Here is a 26,517-nt window from a genome sequence, read left to right on the forward strand (position 1 = left end):
ACTGCTGTTAGTTTCTTTAGCCAGTAGGTGTGGATCATGTCTGGGCCAGGCGCTGTCCAGCTTTTCATGTTCTTGACCCGCTGCTGGATGTCTGCTACTGTGATGGTGACTGGTTCCTGTTCTGGGAGATTGCTATGGTCTGCTGCTTTCAGGTCCTGCAGCCACTTTGCACTGCTGTTATGCATCTTCTCTTTCTCCCATATGTTCTTCCAGTACTGTTCAGTTTCCGCTGCTGGTGGCTCAGCTGTTACTCTGTGGTTGCAGTGCAGTTGGGAGTACACTTTGGATGGTTCTTTGAAGAACAGGGCATTTATCTTCTTGGCCTCTGCTTCTCTCCTTAGCCTGGCAGCCAGTGCTGTGAGCCTTTGTTTAGCAGTCTCTAGGGCTTCAGATGGAGTCAGGCCCATATATTTTTTCAGTAGTCGAGTCGTATCCTTAATCTCCACACGCTTCTGTAGTTCCACTAGCTGACTGACTTCTCTCCGAGTTGCCTTGATCTTAGCCTCCAATCTCATTTTCCAGGGTGGGTATGTACTGCTGTTCTTGATTGTGTAGCCAAGCATTTCCAGGATTACAGCGGCTGTAGCATATACCAATTCATTGGTTTCAGTTATGGTGGTAGTAGGGATTGTCTGGAGGGCTCTGTTGGCATCTTCTAGCATACTATGTAATGGTACTTCTCCATTGAGCCTTGGTAATCGGACTCAAGGGTTGACTGTAGCTAGTTTATCCATGATCTTATGCCTCATATCAGCTGCTGTGCTCTGTAATGGAAGGGGTGGCAGTGACATTCCAGCTTCAGGTGTTGGCTGCACATCTACTTGTTCTTCCAGGTCTTCTTGAGTCCAGATTGTAATGTGGAGTTGGTCTATCTCAAGTTGTGAGAGCAGGTTCCTCTTCACTATGTTGAAGCGGTGGGTAACTAGTTGTTTCTCAGTTAGTGTGGATGTAGGCCTTCTGTCTATCCATAGTTCCCTCATACATTTCATGTATCCCCTCTGATTAGGTCTGCTGTTGTAGTAGCGTTCCATCAATTCCAAGTTCTCTTGTCTCGTCCATGTATGGTTTATTCCAGTAGCCCACTTAACATCAGATTGTCCTGGTTCTCCAACATCTTGATGCGGACCTTGTTAATCCAGGTGACGTCCGAGCCGGCATGACTCTCTTAGTTTGTGTCACTCTCATATTTGAGGTAGGCAGGTGAAGCATTAGGAGGTCTTTGCCCAAGGACCCTACTGGTAAGGTAGGTACCAGCCGGGATTTGAACCCCAGTCTCCTGCATAAAAGGCGGTGTTCTAACCACTACGCTATCCAGCCGCTCTTATTATATATTCAGAAATATATCAGAAATATATATATTTCTGAAGTTCATGAGGCTAACATTTAGATAATTGGACTTGATAGTTTATAATGCTTATAATACTTTTCTTACGTTAAGTGTGGTAGAACACTGAATCCTTTGAATGGAAATATTAACATACCCTTACAAAATGTGCTATTAAAGGGGCAGAATCATTAACAAGGCTCTTGCCACATGCATATTAATGTATTATCAATGCAGTATATTTTGATGGCCTTCAATCTGTTCATACAACCAATTTCTTTTAATTCTCTTCATTGAAGTTTCCCCAAACCAAGTATACAGTAAGTCTTTTCCAATTCTTATAGAAATAGTAAGTTTCAAGAAACTATCAAAGTAGCTTATCATTATTTCAACATCCAGGAAAGATTATGTCTTATTTAACTTCCACCCATATAGTATACAAGCAAACCAAAAGGTTCAAGTAGCCTTGCCCATAACTACACCTCCTGAAATTGTAGTATGGCCAAAATAAAGAAACAAGACCATTACCTACAACAATATAAACTTATCTTACTATCACATTTAATTATATTAGTATCCATTGTAATATCTGAAAATGCATTCCACAGGGAGAAAAGGAATTAAAGCGCAAAGGCACAAGAAAGCAAAAACTTCTGGATGGAGACTCCTAAGATTCTTAAAACAATTGTGGGCAAAGGAATATTCACCTTAGTAAAAGAGTAAGTCAGCATAACTAAAGAGAATGGCTATACTAAGCCGAATGGAGTAAGAATTATATGATAGAATCACAGCATGCTAGAAAGTGAAGGGCCATCTAGGCCACTAAGTCTAACCCACTGCTTAGAGTAGGAATCCAGATTAAGACAGGCTGTCCAGTATTCCCCTGAACACATCCAGTAAAAAGGAATTCATCTGCTCCATGGGTAATTGGTTCTGCTGCCAAACTGCCCTTATTGTTAGAAAAAGCTTCCTAGCATTCAATCTGAATCTGCGTTTTTGAAACTTAAACGTATTGTTTCATGTCCTTCACTCTGGAACAAGAAAGGGCAGGTCTTGGCATCCTTTCAGCTATCTGAAGAGTGCTATCGTATCTCCAGTCAACTTTTCTTAAGACTCCTTCAGTCTCCCTCTATTAATTTCTGTCCATGATGATCCAAACCTGTTCAATTTATCTGAATATTTCTTAAAATGTGGAGGAATTACTTCCTGTGATTTGGAAATTATATTTTTGTTCATGAAGACTAAAATTGCACTTGACTTCTTTGCAGCTTCATGATACTGCTGGCTCATACTCAGCTTGCAATCACCTCTTATTGCAAGTTTTTTTGTTTTTTGTTTTGCTAGTACCATTACCAAGGCAGGTCTTCCTCATCCTTATCTATGAATTTGATTTTTTCTTTTCTAATTTAAAAATGTTTGCACTTGTCTCTATTAATTTTAGCATCATTTTCAGCCCATTTCTCCAGCCTATCAAGACTGTTATTTCTATCTTTTACAGCATTAGCTATTCCGTCCAATTTTGTATCATCTGTCAATTTGATATTAATTCTCTCCATATCTTCATCTAGATCATTAAGGAAAGTATTGAAGAGTGGAGGATTGAGGACTGATCCCTGAAGCACCCAACTTGATACCTCTTTACAATTTGATAAGAAACCATTAATGAGCACTATGTATCCAGATAATTGTTATGCCATCCAGATTATATTTAACTAGCTTGCTAATCAGAACAACATAGGATACTTTGCCAAATATGTTGCTTGCTTCCTTGCTTATTTATTCATTTGTTTGTTTGTTTATTTACTATGTTTGCATACCATCAAATTAATCAAAAATGCCTTTTTATGTTGTAAACTATCAGAAGGCATTTTTGATGAATTTGATGGTATACAAACATAGTAAATAAACAAACAAATAAAAGCCAGTAAAGGCACCAAAAGTATCTTATCTCTACAGCAGTCCCATAAATATCTAGAGTGGTTCTACAATCTATTAAGGAAATTACCTACTCAGAAAAATGAGACAAATCCATGCTAACTTCTGATAATTAGCCCAGTTTTCAAAGATTCACTCTAGAATCTTTTCAGATATTGAAGTGAGATGGACTAGCCATATAATCAGTTAGATTTTGGGGTACTCTAAAATGAAATTAACCTAGTCCTGGAGATTTTTACTTACCCAAAGTAGAGAGATATTCCCTGACAATATTTCTATTAATCTCAAATTTCAGTCCTGCATTGCTGTAGAGTTACACATTTTCAGAATGAAAGTTAAGCACTTAAGCACCAATAGGATTAAAAGTGCTGACACTGGAAACTTCCTTCCTCTCTCCCACCCTCCCTCCTTCTCTATGTAAGTTATTTCAATTTTCAATATGATTTTGAAAAAAAATGGATATTAATAGTTTGTTATCCAAATATATTAACTATTATAACTATAAAATTCATAGCTGTCTTGAAATCTTAATTATACAGTAGGCATAGAAAACAAGAAGACAATGGAAATATGAAATTTTATATTATTCAAAGATAAAAGATGGACATAACATGTTTACTCGGAAATGTGACTGCTGATACAGAACTTATTGACATTTTTTAAGACCCAGAGTATGAACACAGTGGCTCATAAATATTCAGCACCCAAAAGCATAACTGTTTTCATACACATCAAATCCACAAGTGATATATAATAAAAAAAACCCATAAGGCTCCAGCTGTTCAGAACTAAGAGTGAGCTTACTTTTATTACCCATTAATGCTGTGTATGTTCCCTAATCAGAACAGGCCATAAGGTCAATATTGTTCTCTTAGACACACTCTTACTTGAAAAAACTCCCAGAATTATGTTTCTTCAACCATTCATAGCTATAAAGGAACCCTGAAGTGATGCAAGGAAATAAACAGGCCATCAATGTCCTCATTGTTTTGATTTTTAAAAAAGGAAAGAAAATAATTCAATCTGTCACCAGATTTCATAATATTTTAATTACGCACCTAAATATATGTTCATATTCCTTCAGCAAAAAAATATTGCAGCTTTGTCATCTTGCATCAATAGCTTTAGAAGGGAATTGTTTTTGCCCATGTTTTTTTCTTAATACTGGGGAAAGACTTAACATTTTATCTTATGTAAATTAAATAGATTAAAAAATATAACTGGCATACCAATTAGATACATTGAACTCATGGTTTGCTGCTGCTGCTGCCTACTGTTACATGTTTTCTCATGAATATATTTGGTCAATTAACAACTATATTTACTAAACAGTAGGCGCCATAAATATTGAATAATTGCTGCCCTAAATTATTTGCATACATCTGTGTATTCACACACACACACACACACTATATGGTGGCAATTCAATAGTAAAGAAAAGAAAAATAAGGCTCACGCAGCAATTCTCCCCACTCTTTGCACCAAATATATTGAATGTGTCTGTTCTCTGAAGCTAGTAAGAAGCTGGTCAAGCTAATAATGTCAAATTCCAATGCATGTGAGATCTATTCTCTCTTCTAGTAAATGGAATTAGGATTATGGATAACCTGGGGCAATTTGAAATTTATTCAAATTGGTGGGAACATTTTTTTTTTCCAAGTGGAACAGGGATCCCATTTCCCTGTGAATTTCCTTGTGACCTATCCCACATCATATAAAAGGATACAGGAATTAAATCCTGCAGCAAACACAGGTGACTACTGAGTTCCAGTGTCTCTTCTGGCAAGCCTAAAGAAACACTCCAACAGTAGAAGACATTACAGTAGTAACTGAAGATGAGGCAGTTTTTCACTATGCCTAAACCAAGAAATATATTCAAATAATGAGAGAGAACAGCCCTGGAATTTCCTCATGGTCTTCTGTCCAGATATAACCTGGCCCAGCAGAATCAAATCAATGTTTAAAAGTTTTCATATTGAAAGTACATTGGTTGCAACTTTTCTGTATCATGGCCTGAAATCAGTGAAATTAATTTAATTTATTCGATTTAGGTACCAGCAGACTCTGAACTGACTTTGGGTGGTGTACAATAAAACCAATCAGAATAGAAAATACAATTCAATAATTATTAAAGTAAATAAATAAGTCATTTCTCCCCACCCCCAGGATATTCCTAAAACTATTAAGATCTAGCAACCAGCACTTCTTTTCTAACCACCACAGCATCCTCAAATGGACAGGGATATTTCAGAATATGATGTGCGCATGTGTGCATGCACTTCTGGGGTTGGAGGATTAAGGGGCAAAAAGATCCAGTCCCCCCAAACCAACCAAGAAACTTGTTCTCCCTCCCTCTGGTGATAACTTGGTTTTACTGAATATACCTGCTCTCTCTCTTTCTCTCTCTCCCTCAAAACAAACAAACCAACAATCAAAATCTTCCCCTGGCTTCAAAAAAGTTGCCAACCTCAGTTCTGGATGAGTTAGTCCATCAGATGTTACACAGTACAAAACTGTGAGAAGCATCTGCTCATAGTTTCCTTTATAAGAGATCTCAGGACTGAATGCAGGAGCAAGATATGGTCTGGTTAAGGCAGAAGGCAATGCCTGAACAATCTCTTCTGTAGATAAGGTTATAGATTTCATGTGAAGTGCAAGGATGAAGGATGAATATTCCTTCCTTGCAAAAAGGAACCCATAGGGAAAGATGGTGCAGGAAACAGGAACGTTTAAATTGGTACTTGGGGATCAAGTCTGCTGAGATTCTCCTAGATGTGCAGCTGTATGACAACATGTATTTATAATGTAAATATGATTAGTCACTGAAAAAACAAAGAGTTGACGCAGCATTTAGCATGTACTGCAGCCCTTCAGAAAACAGAATACCAGGATGTGTTAACAGCTATATCACTGCGGTGGATTTAAAGAAAGCAGGGGACCATATTCTACAATAAACTCTCATTTCTGCAGCAGCAGCACTCATACATGATTGGTATCATGTCTACTGAGAAACCATCCAGATTAGTCCATTAAGTGTGGTTAGTGGCCATGCAATACTAACAATTGGAGAAAATTGCTTGGAAAATGAGGTGGACTGTGGAAAAAATTCATATTCCCTGGGAGAAGCCATGGCTGGAACAATGAGTAGGAGCAGTCTGGACATGTTCTTGCAATTACATTCATATTTGTAAAAAAGTCATTCCTCTATGAATTCTAGGGACGTTTTATTGAGAATTTTAACAGAAAAGTCTCAACACACAGATCTGCAGTTACTAGTATTCTTTCATGCAAAGTAGGTAGGTACATACGTCACCAGCATCCTTTTACATATCCCCCACCTAAGAATCCCGGAACACCCACAGAGCAAGCAGGCCCCATTTTTCTGTCTGTTCTTTGGAGTATTGTTGGGGGATCGTTTTAGGGTACAAATGGTTGCAAGGTACACATCTCTGCAAGGTATAAGCATCAATTTTATTTTTAATTGTTTGATTTATACTCCACCTTTCTATCAGAAGCTTAAGTTAGTGTCCATAACATTCCTTCTTCCAATTTTTCCCCACAGCAACAACTATATGGGGTAGAATAGGCTAACACAGAATGATTTGCCCAAAGTCACCCAGTGAATTGCTATGGGTACAGATGGATATGAACCAGGGTCTCTGGAGCCTAGTTCAACATCTTAAGCACTACTCCATGTATAGTTCTCACAAATTTTTGAACCTGAGCTGAAGGAGACTGCTTTTTCTAAATAACCCTGTATATAGGAAACTGCATGCCAATTCAGAACACTGATCCACCTTGCTTGATATTTTCTGCATTAGAGGTGGCCCATCAGGGATGAATAACTATTTTTGAGAGCCTGATGGCTATAGCGGGCATGGTTTTCCCCTTTGTTTCTCTTTTTTAGGGTTGTGTAAAATTATGGGACTTACAGTATAGTTTTCATGTTTATTTCTCCCTATTTTAGCAAGAGTGGTGACTGAATACTCTGGGAGTTGCAACAAAGAGGCTTAGGCTCCAAATGCAGCCTGATGGGCACTGGTTGTCCATCTCTGGCTTACAGCCTAGGAACTCCATGTGGCTCACCAGGGGTTAAAGAGCAAACCTCCATCACCTCCCCAGATTATGCCACCATATTTCAGCAGGACTAACCCATTCTGCAGTGGTCTCTTGTGCCACCGCTGCCACCTCTGGTCCTCCTTTCCTTTTTTACTTGTCACCTCTTATCACCCCTACTTTCTTTGCTGTCACATCCCAACACCTGCTGTGGCATATTCTCACCTTCTTTTCCCTCAAGCAATGCTACACTCACCTTTTCCTTCATCGTATTATAGACTTGGGAATCAACTGAGAAGAAAAGGCATAGAGATTAATATAGTGTGTATATTAGAGATGTGTAGTGCTTTGGATTTGATTCTTAATAAGTGTGTTCAAGCACTCAGGGAAACGAATGTAGCACTTCTCTGCAACTCTTTAAAGCAGCTGTGTTTTCGTTGTAATCTCAGAAAAAAAATGTGGCTGCTTTAAAAAGTTACAGACAGGTGCTACAGTTGCACTCCTACATGGTCTGTAGTACAAAGCATTGCTCAGTCCTATTGCATATTTCTACATTAGAATTAAATTAAATAGATGCTTAATTTAAAGTAATTATATTAATAACACTGAATTTAATTTTTGTCCTGTCCTTCCTTTCTTCTTTTGACCTGCGCCTGCAACTGCCCACCTCTTTTGCAGCAAAGCCCAGACATACCACAAAGCTGCTGCTGCTGCTCAATATCGATTAAAATTTTGTCTAACTTTGTGGGGTACAGCTATCTGAGTTTCAGATGAAATCATTCCAAGACTTAGCTAGACATGCTGAAGACTAAAACTGCATAAACACCATTTGGTCTGTCCCTGAAGTAGAGTGCTACTTTCCTGTACTTGGTGCATCTGTCACAGAAGCCTTCTTGCACTCTCAGAATCTGCTAAGTCAATATGATGTCACATAGACCCAGAGGTCAGGCATCCAAACTGAGGCCATGGAATCTTCACAAACATTATACAGTTGGGCAAAAATTGGGATGAAGAGCTGCAAGCTTTCCTAATTTTTCAGCCCCTCCCAATTTCCCATACAGAGAAATACAATATTCTACTCAAAATCAGAAATGAGAGCCTGGATAGACTAGCTAAGCCCAAAGAGAGAATGTACATGGATTTTTCTGTTTAGGGAGGAAGCCACTTGCAAAATATCTCCTATCCCAGACACTGGATTAATAAAGGCCAGTTTAGCCTGCAAGCAAATGCTTGTTTATCTTACTTTTTCATTTTCTCTTCTAGCTTACTTCTGATTAAAAAAAAAACAAAAAACCAGTAGCTAAGGGTTTCTTGCCCTCCTTTTGTTTGTGAAGAATGTATTTCTATGACTTGTGGGAGCATGGAAATTGGTTCTGTTATAAATCCCTGATCTAAGCGTTTCATGTAGTAATAATAAAATACAGTTCCTGTTGATTAGCAATTTGGTCACACAGTGCCAGACTGACTTCTGGCTCCATACAAAAAAATCACTTTAGTCTTTTACGGCTGCTGTGTGCAAAAGCTGGAACCTAATTTCCACTCAGGTATGGATGCACTTCAGGTTGTTCCTCATTTGGTACAAAGTTCCTAGAGCATCAAATAGTTCTCAGCTGGTACTAAAATTGAACCTTCCATTTATTACTTGGGCAAAACTCTTTGAAAGTTACACAATCTTTAAATGCCAGCATAAACATTTGTAAAAAAAAATAAAGTAGAACATTTAATTTTCCTTAACTTTGGCAGCTTTTTTTTTTCCAGACATCTAATTTTTCACAATAAATATGTCAAATCCATATCCCTTTAAGTTGCAAGTAGGAAGGTCCAGAAAAAACAAAGTTAGAACCATTTTCTCCCCTTATTCAATGCCAAAGTGGATCAGATGTCTTGGTTTCTATCAGAATATCTTTTTTCTCTTGAGTTTTATTTTAATCACTGTTGTGTACATATGTTTGCCCTTTCTGTATTATCACTGCTGTATTTTTTGTTTACTATATTTTAGTTATTATACTTCACCAATAAAAACAAATTTTAAAACATTAAAACCCAACACAATAATCTGCCACTACAAACAGTAGAGAGAAAGTATGCCATAATCAGAAGTAGTTCCAAGGTAGAAAACAAGAGAGGTTGCAAGAGGAACAAGTACAGAGCTTGCAAAGGAGAAGCAGGTTTCTTTCATCATTGGATATACATCCTATCCTACCCTAATAGGTCTGAATGTTGTCCAAAAGGAAAGACTTTCATGGGCTGTGGTGGTTCTGTTCCTGACATAAAGGAGGTGATTAGAGCAAAAAGACAAAGCAGTTAACATTAGCAAAGTTTCTTCCCTTTGTGTCTGAGGATAACTAGTAGAAAAGCAAAGCAGAGAGGCATTGGGCCTTCACAGATCCCAACAAATGTACTTAAAAACAGACCCAATAACAATAAGTATAAGACCTAGCTCTCTAGAGAAGGCTCTGATGCTGGGAAAGGTGGAGGGAAAGAGAAGAAGAGGACGACCAGCAGCAAGGCGGATGGACTCAGTTACAATGGTGATGAGTTCACTGTGCATCAAGTCAATGTTGACTCTTAGCGACCACATAGATAGATTTTCTCCATGACAACCTGTCCCTAACCTGGTCTTTCAGGTCTACCAACAGCGATGAGTTCACTGTTGGGTTAGAGTTAGGGTTAGGGTTAGGGTGTGGTCGCTAACAGTCAACATTGACTTGATGCACATAATCAATCACAAATAAATTAGAAGTATTATGAGAAAGTAAATTAAATTATTATACACATCCTCTATTATGCAAGTCATTTTCAGAATGATGTGTTCAAGAAAGTATGGAGGATCATAGGCAAGATATCTGTGCTTCTTGGTAAGAAAAATAAAAGAGTTTTCCTGCCATACAAATTTTCTATAATAGATGTTCTATTTGCAATGTGTTAGGCATTAGATGTATTCCCAAGACATTGCAGGCCTGGACAATTTGCTTCCTACAGTAAAGCATCTTCAAATAAATGTAATCTAAAAAACTTCAGCAATGTCCAACGGCTATGAATCATCCCCACTAGTCACTAAAGAGTAGCAAAACGGTAGAAATCATAGCTTCCCATTTCTATTCGTTCCTTGATTTTCTGCAGCATAATCTGCCACTAAAAATTGGCTGCTGATTATGTTTATAATATTTCATAATCCTAATTTAGGAGATGAAAATAATCACACATCTTCAAGCATTTAGTACCTTCCTAAACCTAACCTTTTCCCAAAATGGAGAAGGACAACACATTGTTTTCTGGCTGCTTGCTGCACAGATGACAGCTTAAAGGCATATTCTAATGTTCAGCCAGCCAATGAATGGATATTCTACTGATCATTCCACAAGAGTTGCCACTGAGGGCAACTCATTAAATATTTTGGGGGGGAAAGTAGTCTGTTTGCTCACCAATTGTGTAGTATCTCTTCAGCTCACCCTTCCGTGGATTGCGCCGCTGGGAATTTGCAGTGTTATTCTGCTCCTCTTCAGATGTTGTTGTGTTGTTAAGAGCTATCGGCTTAGTTGGTTGTAGTGCATGTTGTGCTGCTGATGGCAGAGGTCCATAACCTGATGCAGAAATTTCAATAGACTGGGACTTTTTCTTTATTCTAAAAGTAAAAGGATATAATATACTATTAACATGTGGACTACGGCTATATGATTTAACTTTTCTTGCTTTGCTGACCTGATGGAAAAATAGAAAGATTTTGTATTATTGTATCACTATTACAGAGTAGATATACATAGATTACTACTACAGAGTGGATATACATGGACACATAATTTCTAGTTCAACAGAGGTTAAAGATGCATCTGGACTGGTATCTTATCAGATGAGAGTATCTTCAGCAGAATTTATCTGGAAAGAACCTGGAACTTGAGCAATTCTAATTAGAACAACTGCAAAGTTCCAGAATACTCTTCAGGTTATCAAAAAAATGCTTTTGTAAACCTAGCTAGCCCAAAAGGTAGAGCATAAATATATTTCATAAACAAATAGGACACTATAAGGCACATTTAGAAAATATATAAATGAAGGCAACTTATTACAAACAATCTATAACGTGTGTCTATTCTTATGCAATTGTGATCAAAAGATCACTATTCCTTTTTTTTTTCCTTATAGAAACATGGGTGCCCCCAAATGCATTTCTATTTTATTCATTAATTATTTATTGCACTTATACACCACCACAATTTGGCAGCTTACAAAGTATATAACAGAAAAGTTCAAATATCCACAGTACAATTAAAAATAAATAATGACTTCCTAAAATCTAAACAAGAGTAAACAAAAACAAAAAAGGTGGCATAATGTTTAAATTAAGAAAATGCCCTCTGGAATAATTCTGTTTTCAGTATTTCCCTGAAAGCCAGCAAGGAAGGGGTAAGTCTAAACCCCATAGGGACAGAGCATAACAGAGCATCAGCACGGACACAGTTTCTCACCCACAGGATCAAATGGGTTGGGCTGATTTGGGTTGGAGCAGGCAATCACATAGGTACCCATGCAGGAAGCCATGAAAAGCTTTATAGGTCAACACCAGCACTTTAAATTTTACCCAGAAATTAATCAGCCACCAGTTCAGAGCCCACCAAATTCATGGTATTTGCTCCCAAGGCCACTGCATTCTGGGCTAGTTGCAGTTTCCGTGTAGTATTTAAGGGCAGACTCATGTAAAGTGCATTGCAGTAGTCAGAACGGATGGTACTGCAGCCATGAGTTTCTGTTGAAAGGTCCTTCTGCACCAAATAAGGTTGCAATTGGTGCACCGGGCAAAACTGGACAAAGACACCTCTAGCCATGGTCTCCATCTGCTGTTCAAGAGGAATGTGAGTCTAAAGGGACCTCCAAATTACAAACCTGCAAATCTCCTTCATGGTTATCCAGAGGTAACATTGGCCATTTACAAACAGCAATTTCATCTTCCTTGGGTTTAGCTACAGCTTGATCTCCCCATCTAAACCATTACAGCTTCCATGTATTGGGTTAACAGTGTCACCCTACAGCCCAGGGTAGCAACGTAAAGTTGGGTGTCACCAGCATACTGATGGTACCACTCCCCAAACCTACTATCTTCTATCTTTCTCTTCCCACCTCTCTCAATAAATCTTTGATTATGTAATTATGGTACTTTGTTAGTTTTCCTCTGTTAAAATTATTTTGAAGTACAGAGTGAACCAGGCTGAAAAAAAGTTGCTGGCAATCAGGCAGCATATAAACTTAATAAATAATATCATCATCATCATCATCATCATCATCTTGAAGAACTGATACTAAAACAGTTGATCCCAACTTTGATGCCTAGTTACCTGTCTATTCATCACAGACATATTTCAGTTTAATCATCAGAGGGCAACATTTTAGGTCAATAAAATTATCCAAATATTAGACAGATATTTTAAGCCAGATATACAAGGAAACTAATTCTTATCATTAAATATTCCACAAGTTTTCTAAAGTAAGAAAAGGAATATTACTATTGATTCAGTAGGCAATTAACAGTATGGCATAGCTATCTTCTAATTGCCTTGACTCTGCTTTCCAAAACTATTAAATAGAATTTTTTCCTTTTTTTTTTTTTTTTTACAGAAAAAATATATGAAAAGGGAAAAGAGGATTTAGATCATGAAAAACATATACAGGTTTGTACAGCTTTGTTCTGGTATCCTTTCTCAGAGCATTTTCAGAGGAATAAATTTAATCTGCATTGCTACAACTTTAAACAAATTAATAAATTTGTTTATTTATTACTTGTTCATTACTTTCTGAACAATTAATACACATGACAATAATTTCTACCCTTCAAGAGGTACATTTTTCATCTTGAAGAATCTTCAGTTAAGAGAACTACAGATTACAACTGAAGAAAAAAGCGAAGAAAAAACACAATAATGGGCTGGTTACCTTCCCAAATAAGAAGATCTACCAACAGTAATGTATATATTATGCATATTCCTGGTGGCAAGAAATTATCAGCAGGGCTTTGTTATCCTTTAGATCTGAGATAGATAGATAGATAGATAGATAGATAGATAGATAGATAGATAGATAGATAGATAGATAGATAGATAGATGTTTCCCCAGAAGTTTGCAGCTCTGATCTGGGAGCCGTAATGTTGTCCCATTCTTGATGAGACATTAGCACCACCAAATCAAAAGTATTTTCATTTTTAACTCTGTAAGTTCTAATTTTTGTCTTACTGCTTTCTTTGTTCATTCAAAAAATACAAAACAGGCAAAATTTGCAGCACATTCTCATTCATACATTATGCTAAACTATAATGGGATTTTATCCTAGCATGATGTATGAATCCTACCCCTTACAGCTTGTTCAACAACTTTGGTTTAAAAAAAAAGTAACCAGCTTAGCATAATGATGAAACAGGCCAAAGTTTCCACCTTGAGCCTTGGAAATTAAATTATAGAGTTTGATGTTACAAAAACTTCAGATGAGTTCTGCGGAACTGCCAAGATGAAAGCATACTTTGTGATTATTTTTCAGCATGATGTCCTTTCATGTTTGAGTTTTGTGTCCTGTCAAACTAACAGTGGAATCAGAGCCCATTATCTCCTGAGAAAATAGATCATCTTGGGTTAAGGTAAGAGGTAATGAGCTGAAATTATAAACACCAATAAGTCCATCAACATCTCATTTGGAATTTACCAGATTTTATTTTCAATCTTTTAAAAAGATTATTTTCACTTGGAAGTAATACATGGGAAGCTGGCACTACAATAATATGGGCCAAGGGCATTCTTAGAAATTTAAAACTTAGTGGCCATGGGATAAGAAGACTTGTCCTTTTTGGACTGCTAACTGCTTAAAAAAATAGAAAGCAAACAATAGAAATAAATGGACAATTTTCGTACTGGAGGGAAATAAGGAGCCCCTCCATTACATACTTTGGAGAACAGTGCTTTTAAGTTGTTCATACAGTGGGGCAAAAAATTATTTAGTCACCCACCAATTGTGCAAGTTCTCCCACTTAAAAAGATGAGAGAGGCCTGTAATTTTCGTCATAGGTATACCTCAACTATGAGAGACAAAATGGGGAAAAAAAATCCAGAAAATCACATTGTCTGATTTTTAAAGAATTTATTTGCAAATCATGGTGGAAAATAAGTATTTGGTCAATATCAGAAGTTCATCTCAATACTTTGTTATATATCCTTTGTTGGCAATGACAGAAGTTTTCTGTAAGTCTTCACAAGGTTTTCACACACTGTTGCTGGTATTTTGGCCCATTCCTCCATGCAGATCTCCTCTAGAGCAATGATGTTTTGGGGCTGTTGCTGGGCAACATGGACTTTCAACTCCCTCCAAAGTCTTCCATGGGGTTGAGATCTGGAGACTGGCTAGGCCACTCCAGGACCTTGAAATGCTTCTTATGAAGCCACTCCTTCGTTGCCCGGGCGGTGTGTTTGGGATCATTGTCATGCTGAAAGACCCAACCACGTTTCATCTTCAATGCCCTTGCTGATGGAAGGAGGTGTTCACTCAAAATCTCACAATACATGGCCCCATTCATTCTTTCCTTTACACAGATTAGTCGTCCTGGTCCCTTTGCAGAAAAACAGCCCCAAAGCATGATGTTTCCACCCCCATGCTTCACAGTAGGTATGGTGTTCTTTGGATGCAACTCAGCATTCTCTCTCCTCCAAACACGACGAGTTGAGTTTAGACCAAAACGTTCTACTTTGGTTTCATCTGACCATATGACATTCTCCCAATCCTCTTCTGGATCATCCAAATGCTCTCTAGCAAACTTCAGACGGGCCCAGACATGTACTGGCTTAAGCAGGGGGACACGTCTGGCACTGCAGGATTTGAGTCCCTGGCGGCGTAGTGTGTTACTGATGGTAGCCTTTGTTACTTTGGTCCCAGCTCTCTGCAGGTCATTCACTAGGTCCCCCCGTGTGGTTCTGATCATTTTGACCCCACAGGGTGGGGTGAGATCTTGCATGGAGCCCCAGATTGAGAGAGATTATCAGTGATCTTGTATGTCTTCCATTTTCTAATTATTGCTCCCACAGTTGATTTCTTCACACCAAGCTGCTTGCCTATTGCAGATTCAGTCTTCCCAGCCTGGTGCAGGTCTACAATTTTGTTTCTGGTGTCCTTCAACAGCTCTGTGGTCTTGGCCATAGTGGAGTTTGGAGTGTGACTGTTTGAGGTTGTGGACAGTTGTCTTTTATACTGATAACAAGGTCAAACAGGTGCCATTACTACAGGTAACGAGTGGAGGACAGAGGAGCCTCTTAAAGAAGTAGTTACAGATCTGTGAGAGCCAGACATCTTGCTCGTTTGTAGGTGACCAAATACTTATTTTCCACCATGATTTGCAAATAAATTCTTTAAAAATCAGACAATGTGATTTTCTGGATTTTTTTTCTCATTTTGTCTCTCATAGTTGAGGTATACCTATGATGAAAATTACAGACCTCTCTCATCTGTTTAAGTGGGAGAACTTGCACAATTGGTGGCTAACTAAATACTTTTTTGCCCCACTGTAAATTACCACGAGTTAGGGTAAGTAGTGATCTACGTTTGCAGATGATATTCAGCTAACCAGGATGGTAAAAATGAAAAGGGACAGTGAAGAGGTCCAGAAGGATCTTTTTAGACTGGGTGAATTGTAATAAAATGGTAAATTCAAATAAAGTAAAGTAATACACGTTGGGGCAAAAAACCTTAACCTCACATACACATTGATGGGGTCTGAATCGTCTGTAACAGGCAGGAAAATAAACGTGTGATTATAATGAATAGGACAGTGAAGATATTCACTATGCAGCAGCTATCAAAACGGCAAAATTTCACCCTAAGGAGACAAGAGACTAGAAATAAAAATGCCAACATTGTAATGGTCTTATACAAAGCTATGGTACATTTGTTCTGGAGTATTATGTACAGTTCTGGTCCTCATTTTTGAAAAAGGATATAAGAGAGCTGGGAAAAGTGCAGAAGATGCAGTTAAGCACCTTCCCTACGAGAAAAGATTAGAAAATGTGACATTCTTTAGCTTGGAATAAAGGCAATTTAGGGGGACATGATTGGGGTGGATAAAATCAAGCATCACTAGGAGAAATTGGGCAAAGAGAGGGAGGGGCCATCCAATGAAATTGTCTGGAAGGAAATTTTAAACAAATAAAAGGAAGCTCTTTTTTACATAATGCATAATTAACCTGTCAAATTCATTAACACAAGACAAGGTGATAGCTAGTAACTTGGATGACTTTCAAAGGGGACTGGAAAAATCATGGGGAACAAGCCTATTAAGTCAGCCTTTTTCAATGTAACTTCCAGGTTAAGAGTACCATGGCTCAAAATAACAACAGGAGGAGGGTATGGCTTCATTTTCTGCTTGTGAGCACCCCAAAGGCATCTGGTTGGCCATCATGAGAAACAAAATATTAGACTAAGTTGGCCCTTAGCCTGATCCAGCAGGGCGATCCTTATGAGCTGAGAAATAATGACAAGGAATACCATCTGTTACCCTTTTGATAAATGAATGTTTTATGACTGTCCAGATCCAAAATACCAGTCTTTTATATTGGCCAAACCCTCCCTGTTTTATAATAGCACTTGCAAAATGGAGCAATTTTACTGGCTTAAACCACAATCAAATCTATTCTTTGATTATATAATATCCTTGAAGCAAAGTTTTGTTTGTAGCTACAGATTTAGCTTATTTGGGCATTTTTTATTTCATACCTTGGAAACTGGTTGGAACAAAGAAGTGTCCATTGTCAAAACTCAACAGATTTTGTGAGTTTGTTTATTTATTTATTTATGACAACCTACCATCAAATCCATTTCAAAGTAGCAGGCATTAAATATTCTTTCAGGTGAACTGATGAAAAGAAACAAAGCTTTACTTTTTTAAAAAAGTAAAACCATTTCATACTATACAGTGGTACCTCGGGATACGAACTTAATGCGTTCCGTGACTCTGGGCGTATCCCGAGTTGGTCGTAACCCGACGCAAATTTCCCCATAGGGTTCAATGTAAATCCGGTTAATCCGTTCCGCCCTCTGAATTTGGTCGCACCCCGAAGCAAATTTTCCCATAAGGTTCAATGTAATTACCGTTAATCCGTTCTGGCGTCCGCAGACCACGCGTTAGGGGCGGGAGAACAGCCGGGCGCGGCGCAGCGCAGCACAGCGGGAGAATGGCCGGGTGCAGCGCGGCGCGGTGGGAAAACGGCTGCGGACCACTTGTCAGGGGCAGAAAAATGGCCGCGGACCACGTGTCAGGGCGTAAAAATGACCATACCCCAAGGCGGAGTTCGCACATCGAGGTAAATTTTTGCGGCCGGAGCTGGTCGTAACCCGAAAAGTTCATTAGTAGAGGGGTTCGTATCCCGAGGTACCACTGTAATTATATTTCATTTTTCTGTAAAAGTGCCAGCATACCCAATAATAGCAAACATGTGGTATATAAAAGAAAGCTTAACTTTATATAACTCTTATTTGCAGAACCAAGAGTTTCTCCATGTTTCTCTAAGTCTAGCATAAAAGGTCCTAGTATGTACATACAAGCAGTCAAGAAATACACCATAGACTAGGACTGGGTAGAACAGCTATGCAGGCCTTGGAAAAGATATTCAAGTGCCATGATGTGTCTATACCTACAAAGGTCAGAATCATACAAGCCATGGCATTCCCTGTAACACTCTATGGAAGCAAAAGTTGGACTTTAAAGAAGCAGGATAGGAAGAGTATTGACGCCTTTGAACTTTGGTGTTGGAGAAGACTCCTGAGAATACGCTGGACAGCCAAGAAAACAAACCAATAATTGCTGGCTGGTGTGGGTCTTCCGGGCTGTGTGGCCGTGGTCTTGAAGTCTTGTTTCCTAACGTTTCGCCAGCACCTGTGACCGGCATCTTCAGAGTGCAGGAGCACAGACAGGAGCAGTTCTCTCTGTGCCCAGGGTGAAGTGACCCTTCTGTGGGTATTTATAGAGATCTGGGGGCGTGGGGGTTGGGTTACTGAGTGGCTGCTTGTTTTGGAGTCAGCATCTGTGTGTATTTTCCTGGGGATTAGGCAGGGTTTTTTCTTCTACTGAATTGTTAACAAGGGGCTGCTGGGGGTGATTAGCAAGTTCATTGTGTGAACTGTTCACATGTCCTGGTGGTTGAGCTGAGTTCGTTGACCTTTTGCAGGCTGTATTTTTCAGGATTGGTAGCCAGGTTTTGTTGATTTTTAGACTCTCCTCTTTTTTATTGAAACTGTGCTGGTGTTTGTGAATCTCAATGGCTTCCCGGTATAGCCTGGTATAGTGGCTGTTGGTGTTGTCCAGTATCTCTGTGTTTTCAAATAGGATTTTGTGTCCAGTGTGCTTGAGAGCATGTTCAGCTACTGCAGATTTTTCTGGTTGCTGTAGTCTGCAGTGTCTTTCGTGTTCTTTTATCCTGGTATGGATGCTGCGTTTTGTGGTCCCGATGTATACTTGTCCGCAACTGCATGGTATGCGGTATACTCCTGCAGCGGTGAGGGGATCCCTTTTGTCTTTTGCTGATTTTAGCACTTCTTGTACTTTTCTGGTGGGTCTGAAGATTGTTTGGAAATTGTGTTTTTCCATCAGTTTTCCCATGCGGTCTGTGACCCCTTTGATATAGGGCAGAAATACTTTATTGGTGGGTGGCTGTTTTTCTTCTTCAGTCGCATGTTGCTTTCTTGGTTTGATGGCTCTTTTTATTTCATTCTTGGAGTAGCCATTCGCTTGTAGGACCCAATTAAGGTGGTTAAGTTCAGAGTTTAGGAATTGGGTTTCGCAGATCCGATTGGCACGATCCATGAGGGTTTTGATAATGCCTCTTTTCTGACGTGGGTGGTGGTTGGAGTTTTTGTGTAGGTACTGGTCTGTGTGGGTGGGTTTTCTGTAGACTTTGTGTCCTAATTTGAGGTCTGGTTTGCGTATGACCAACGTGTCTAGAAATGGAATTTGGCCATCCACTTCTTTTTCCATGGTGAATTGTATATTGGGGTGGATGCTGTTTAGGTGGTTCAGGAACTTCTGTAGGTCTTCTTCATCCTGACTCCAAATTGCGAAGGTGTCATCCACAAATCGGAACCAGACTGTTGGGGTAACGGGTGCGGTTTCTAAAGCCCGTTTTTCAAAATGTTCCATGTAGAAATTTGCTACGACTGGGCTCAGGGGGCTTCCCATGGCGACACCGTCCATCTGTTCATAGTACTCATTGTCCCATAGGAAGTACCTGGTTGTTAGGCAGTGCTGAAATAAGGCTGTGATGTCTTCTGGAAAGATCTGTTTGATGAGTGCCAGGGTGTCCCTCACTGGTACCTTAGTGAACAGGGAGACCACGTCAAAGCTGACCAGTTTGTCTGTGGGGTTGAGTTTCAGGGTGCTGATTTTCTCGATGAAATGTCCTGAGTCTCTGATATGGGCTGGAGTCTGTCCCACGTGGGTCTGTAGAAGGGTGGCCAGATGTTTGGATAATTCATATGTCGGGGAGCCAATGGCGCTTACGATGGGTCTGAGTGGGATCGAGTCTTTGTGGATTTTGGGGAGTCCGTATAGTCTGGGTGTAAGGGCTTCTGTCTTGCATATGCGTTGAAGTGCGTTGGGGTGAAGGGAGGAGTTCCTCGTCAGGGTGTTGGTTTGTTTCATGATTTTGCTGGTCGGATCCCGTTTTAGTTTTCTGTATGTGGTGGGGTCTAGTAGTTCTCTAACTTTGTCTTTGTATTCATCTGTTTTCATAATTACCGTGGCATTGCCCTTGTTAGCCGGCAGGATGATGATATCGGGGTCCGAATTGAGGGTTTCTATGGCATTTCTCTCTTTCCTCGTTATGTTGCTGGTGGGGGGCTTTGCTCTCCGTAGGATCCTTGCTATCTCACCCCTTATTTCCTCTGCTTCCTCTTCAGGGCAGTGGCGGATGGCTGATTCCACATTGGCGATGATATCTTCCACAGGAATTCTGGGGAGTGTGATTGCGAAGTTTCCTCCCTTGGCTAGCATGGCGGTTTCTTCGGGCACGAGTTGGTGTTCCGTCAAATTGATGACAATGCGGGCGGGATCCAGCGCCGGTTTTGGTTGACTGTTTTGGCATTTGTTAAACTTTTGCTTTTGCCTGGTTGTGTGGTCAATGATATCCTTTTCCATTTTCCTGTAGGTTAGGGTGTCAATCTTGTCCCAGTCCTGGCTTCTCATTTTCTGACTGATGCTGATGTGTGTGTCAATTCTTTGTCTGTGATGGCAAGCTTTCTGCGGGTTGTGTGTATTCTCTCACGTAGGAGGGCTTGTTCAAGTCGGTCATAAATGCGGTTAGCTTGTGGAGATTTGAGAGTCCTTTTCGTTCTGAGAAAAGCTGGGATGGTCCCAGTGTCTCTGCATCGTAGTAGGAAGGTTAAGGAGCATAGTAGGTGTGCTTTTTTGTTCCGGAGTGTTCCTAGTCTCCGTGTCTGTCGGAACGTTTCCTCCCCGTAGAGGCGTTCAATGTATTGTCGAAGGCTTTCACGGCCGGCATACGATGGCTGGTGTGGGTCTTCCGGGCTGTGTGGCCGTGGTCTTGAAGTCTTGTTTCCTAACGTTTCGCCAGCACCTGTGACCGGCATCTTCAGAGTGCAGGAGCACAGACAGGAGCAGTTCTCTCTGTGCCCAGGGTGAAGTGACCCTTCTGTGGGTATTTATAGAGATCTGGGGGGGGGGGCGTGGGGGGGGTTGGGTTACTGAGTGGCTGCTTGTTTTGGAGTCAGCATCTGTGTGTATTTTCCTGGGGATTAGGCAGTAGCGAATGGCTACTCCAAGAATGAAATAAAAAGAGCCATCAAACCAAGAAAGCAACATGCGACTGAAGAAGAAAAACAGCCACCCACCAATAAAGTATTTCTGCCCTATATCAAAGGGGTCACAGACCGCATGGGAAAACTGATGGAAAAACACAATTTCCAAACAATCTTCAGACCCACCAGAAAAGTACAAGAAGTGCTAAAATCAGCAAAAGACAAAAGGGATCCCCTCACCGCTGCAGGAGTATACCGCATACCATGCAGTTGCGGACAAGTATACATCGGGACCACAAAACGCAGCATCCATACCAGGATAAAAGAACACGAAAGACACTGCAGACTACAGCAACCAGAAAAATCTGCAGTAGCTGAACATGCTCTCAAGCACACTGGACACAAAATCCTATTTGAAAACACAGAGATACTGGACAACACCAACAGCCACTATACCAGGCTATACCGGGAAGCCATTGAGATTCACAAACACCAGCACAGTTTCAATAAAAAAGAGGAGAGTCTAAAAATCAACAAAACCTGGCTACCAATCCTGAAAAATACAGCCTGCAAAAGGTCAACGAACTCAGCTCAACCACCAGGACATGTGAACAGTTCACACAATGAACTTGCTAATCACCCCCAGCAGCCCCTTGTTAACAATTCAGTAGAAGAAAAACCCTGCCTAATCCCCAGGAAAATACACACAGATGCTGACTCCAAAACAAGCAGCCACTCAGTAACCCAACCCCCACGCCCCCAGATCTCTATAAATACCCACAGAAGGGTCACTTCACCCTGGGCACAGAGAGAACTGCTCCTGTCTGTGCTCCTGCACTCTGAAGATGCCGGTCACAGGTGCTGGCGAAACGTTAGGAAACAAGACTTCAAGACCACGGCCACACAGCCCGGAAGACCCACACCAGCCATCGTATGCCGGCCGTGAAAGCCTTCAACAATACATTAAACTGATAATTCATTGAACAAATCAACCCAGATTTCTTGAGGCACAAATGACCAGGCTCAAATTATCCTACCTTGGACACATTATGCAAAGACCCAGCTGTCTGGAAAAGGCTCTAATGCTGGGAAAGGTGTAAGGAAATAGAGGGATATAACCAGTAGCAAGGTGGATGGACTCAGTTATGCTGGTGATGAGTACACCATTGGGAGACTTGAAATAACAGGTTAGGGATGGATCATCATGCAGAAAATCTATCTATGTAAGTGTTGTCCAAACTTGGCCACTTTAAGATGAGTGGACTTCAACTCCCAGAATCCAGAATGAGTGGACTTCAACTCCCAGAAGCCATGGCTGGCTGGGGAATTCTGGGAGTTGAAGTCCACTCATCTTAAAGTGGCCAAGTTTGGACAACACTGATCTATGTGGTCACTGGGAGTCAAAAAGTATTTGATGGCACACAATGAATCAATCAATGTACACATAGAGCATAATGGGAGAAAACAGATTAAATCTGTAATGAGTTATCTACAGATCACTAACATTCGTGCTGATTTTAATAGAGCTATACTTGCTTTCTCCAAGTAAATTATGTTCATGGAAAATGAAATACTGAATGAGAGGTATCATTATAAAGATACAGAGAGAATATTATGTTTCTTTAGTTCTTTTTCAGATTTGTGTTGAAAATTCTCCGTTTCAATATTTTAATAAGTAATAGATAAACTTCAAAACATAGGCCTCTGCAGGGAAGGTAAAAACAACAACAACAACAACTCAAAATGGCAGTCACAATCACGCAGTCATGATCTTGATTTTTTTTTTAACTCCCTCTGCAGATCCTCTGATTCAGAAACTTTGGTTCAAATACAGATGGAAGAACTATCAAACTTTTCTCAGATTAAGTTACAAATTGTTTGAATTTTCCTCCCAAGGGAGCAAAAATCAGAGGAGAGGAATAAAGATGGCCTAACATCCCCATTTTTATCTTCCACAGTGTTTTCTCCTAAAGTCATAATTAATGTGTATATGGGGAGGTAAAAGTTGTTGTAGGACCTCTACAGGTATAAGAACTGGTTCTCAGACTAATAAAGATCCAGCTATTATATAAACAACTAGCTGCAGATTCCAGAGCTGTTTCCCCTCTGGTGCATCATAAAGTTGTGAGAAATCCAGAAATTCACCACCTAAATGTATACTAAGATACATTGATTCTAAGTGGAAAATTAATTCACTTGCTGGAATTCCTGTAGCATTATACTTTCATCTTAATAAATCTTGCTAAAGAGAACTCTGTGAGTTCATGCTTGGCAGAAAAAAATACTTTCAATTCATGCAGCACACCAGTTTGCCTGGATTCATGCAATATGTTAAGTCCTAAACATGGTTCAATTCACCCAATATTTTAAATCCAAACATACCATGTTAGTAGTACCATACTACTAATGTGATATGTAGGCTCAGCCACAATGTTTGTGTGTTGCTAGAGCAAAAAACTTCCCATTGTTCCTGTCATTTAGCTGTAATGACTGGGATTGAGAGTTGAAATCCAATTTCTGGGTGGGTTCCAAGTTCTTCTTGCCCTAATATAATGAAATGGTCCCTTATATGATGAGGGAAAGTGGATATTCAAGGTTTTTCTTGTCCTTTAAAGTGAGCTTTTCTCAGTGTTGTATTTCTCATTTCACAGGCGTTCACCAAGACATCATAGAGTTCTCAACTATTAACCAAGGATTAAACTTCAAAGCTTTTGTATTTTCCACCTTTACATATGACAAATAGAACATTAAAGAAGTTAAAAAACTCATCAAGGAGAAATTTTTATCTCCTAACAGTCCTTTGTGGGTCCCCCCCCCCAATTTTCACATTCTGTTATTCCTTTGTAAACAAGAAGCAGATCATGTAAATTAATTTTTCTCTTATCACAAGCAAAGATTAATTGCATTAACGTTGTTCTTTTCATTGTCTGAGAAAGAAAACAAGCATAGCTATATTACATTACTTGCTTGTCCTAACAAACAGCAAATCTACTGCTTTGATACTCTGCTCTAAAAAGATTTATACATGTCATTTAACTCATATGTCAGAGAACTTCCCATATTCCCAAAGGTATTACACTAGATAAATAAGCAAAAAAAAGAATAAAGTGGAAAAGGAATAAATCAAGTATTAGGAGGAACAAGGCAAAATAAACACACATCCATTAGAATAATCTTAAAAAATATATAATGGGTTCTACATTCAATCACATGAAGAAGGATGTCATTCCAATTACACTGCAAAGCTGTGGGTTTCTTTTGAGGATCTCCAACCTTCCCCTCCACCCCACTCCAAATCCCTTCCAGCATATGTTTAGTGTCATTTCAGAAACCAAACAGGAAATGCTGCTGCTGCTGACCTTCTGCACTGTAGAACACTCAGTTATTTGAATAATTGGATTGTCTTTAACGTTCCTGCGTGCTTGGCTTCATTGTGCGGAATTATTAGTGAGACTCAAGGAGTTGCAGTAAAGTTGTGGAATTAAATAAAGCTAGGGCAAACTAGTAGGAATATGCCATAAGAAGCAAGGAAGTAACCTGGGGGCTAGAAATCTGGTGCCCATGGGTCATAATTAGCAGAAAGCAGAACAGTAGAGAGAGGATATAAAGGTAAACAGGGAAAATAAGCTAATTAGATGACAGGATAAGATAAAGGTCGTCTTAGCAGACAAAGTGAAGCCAGCCAGAAAAACAGAATTGAGGACCTTCCAAAGAGCTGGGAAAGGCTGCCCACGGAGTTGAGAGGAAGAAATGGGAAAAGGCATAAGAAGTGTGGGATTTGGGTACAAACACACAGACCTAGGGTCACCATTTTATTTCCTATCTGGGGGGTGGGGGAAACAACTCAAGGCATTATATATAATGATCCTTCTTTATATTTTCTCTGCAACTAGAGAGAGAGATCTGTTATTCAGTTGGCCTCCATGACTAAGGGAAGGCTAGAACTCACAGACTCATGATTTCTAGCCCAGTACCTTAACCACTACACCAAACTAGTGTTTGACTCAGACAGTTTTGACCTAGAGAGACCAAGATGGGAAGCAAAGGGTAAGAAAAAGGAAAGGAAGTGCTTAGCAGAGGAGATAAAATTGAGTCAGAGATTTAAAGTGAGAGAAGAATTACTGGTGTTACTTGCTTGCAGCAATTACTTGGAATTACTTGCTTGCAGCATGGATGCAAGTGAGCTGTACTGGGGACATTAAGGAGTCCAGTGTTCCAATAGAAGAGAATAAATGTAACTCAGGGTTGCACTGTGGAGTTCTTGGTGCTCTCTGAGCTTGGTTGTTTGCTTGTAGATGCTTCATTACCCAACTAGGTAACATCATCAGTGGTAGTGAGTGTGGGGTTTGTTCCATGTTTATAGACAGTAGCTTGCCCTGCCAGTGTTGGTGGAGATATGGTTTTCTAGGAAAGAAAAAGACCAGACATCCTCTCCAGCAGCCTACACCCAGATAAGCAGGGATTAACACCAGGCAAACAAGCAGAAAACAGTATCCTAATCAAGGCACTACCAAGGAGAAAACCACATCCCCACCAACACTGGAAGGACAAGCTACTACTGTATATATAAACAAGCAGCAAACCCCATACTCAGTAGCACTGATGATGTTACCTGGTCAGGTAATGAAACGTCTGCAAACAACCAAGCTCAGAGAGCACCAAGGACTCCACAGATATGTGTGATAGCTGGGGGACCAGACTGGGACTAGCAGAGCTGATGAGCAGCCAACGTGAATGTGGAATGGAGCCTGCAAGGAAGTGCAAAAGGAATCAAGCAGAGCACGAAGAGGAGGAGGATGGAGAGTGCTCCCTGAGACCTTTACAAGGCAACTAAGATTGTTGAATTGTGTGAATATTTTGGGGTTTAAAATGCACTATTTTTTTTAAGAGTCTGCTGACTGTTGGGACAGAACCTGACAGAGAGACAGAAGCTGCATTCCCCAAGGATGCCTCTTAGGCCTAGGGGGAATTCATTCCTACCCATTTCAGAAGCGATGGTTCTATAACATTATTATGTATTTGTCAATCTGTGCAGATCTGCCTGTAGATTAGTACAGTTATGTTTAATGCAAACAGCAAAACAGAACTGTTCTAACCTCTGGTTTTGTATGCCAGTAACAAAGCAGAGTTGTTTGTTCAATATTAAGAGTCATATCTAGGGGTCTTATTGCATCTGTGGATGGTGGGGAAAACACCCCTTAGTGGGTGAAGAGAAGGCAGCAGACTTGGTTAAAGCACGTTAGATAGAATTAGGCGACAGGGAGGGACTCTACAGCCAGGAGTCGCTTTGAAACAATTTCTCAAACTCAGAACTAGCTGCTGTGGACAAGATGGGGCTACATCTACTTTCCCTTGTGTTGGAATGGCTACCTCACACTTTAACCCTTCTGTCAGCCCTTCAGGATAGTCCAGACAAAAAACCAAAACCATG

General features: G+C 39.9%; 1 protein-coding gene across 6 annotated transcripts in view; it reads right to left on the bottom strand.

Annotated features, from left to right (window-relative positions):
• OXR1 (oxidation resistance 1) overlaps nt 1-26,517 on the bottom strand; it is a 270,118-nt gene that overhangs the window by 113,679 nt on the left and 129,922 nt on the right. For all 6 annotated transcript variants that reach the window (XM_088149046.1, XM_088149045.1, XM_088149047.1 and 3 more), the window contains one exon: nt 10,741-10,940. In XM_088149046.1, coding sequence (XP_088005172.1) covers nt 10,741-10,940 — 200 coding nt within the window. The remainder of the gene's footprint in view (nt 1-10,740; nt 10,941-26,517) is intronic.

The sequence above is a fragment of the Python bivittatus genome, unplaced genomic scaffold, assembly GCF_059951505.1.
Source record: "Python bivittatus isolate LINGU-HERP-01145 unplaced genomic scaffold, Pbiv_v1 ctg000590_np1212, whole genome shotgun sequence".
NCBI classification, from domain to species: domain Eukaryota; kingdom Metazoa; phylum Chordata; class Lepidosauria; order Squamata; family Pythonidae; genus Python; species Python bivittatus.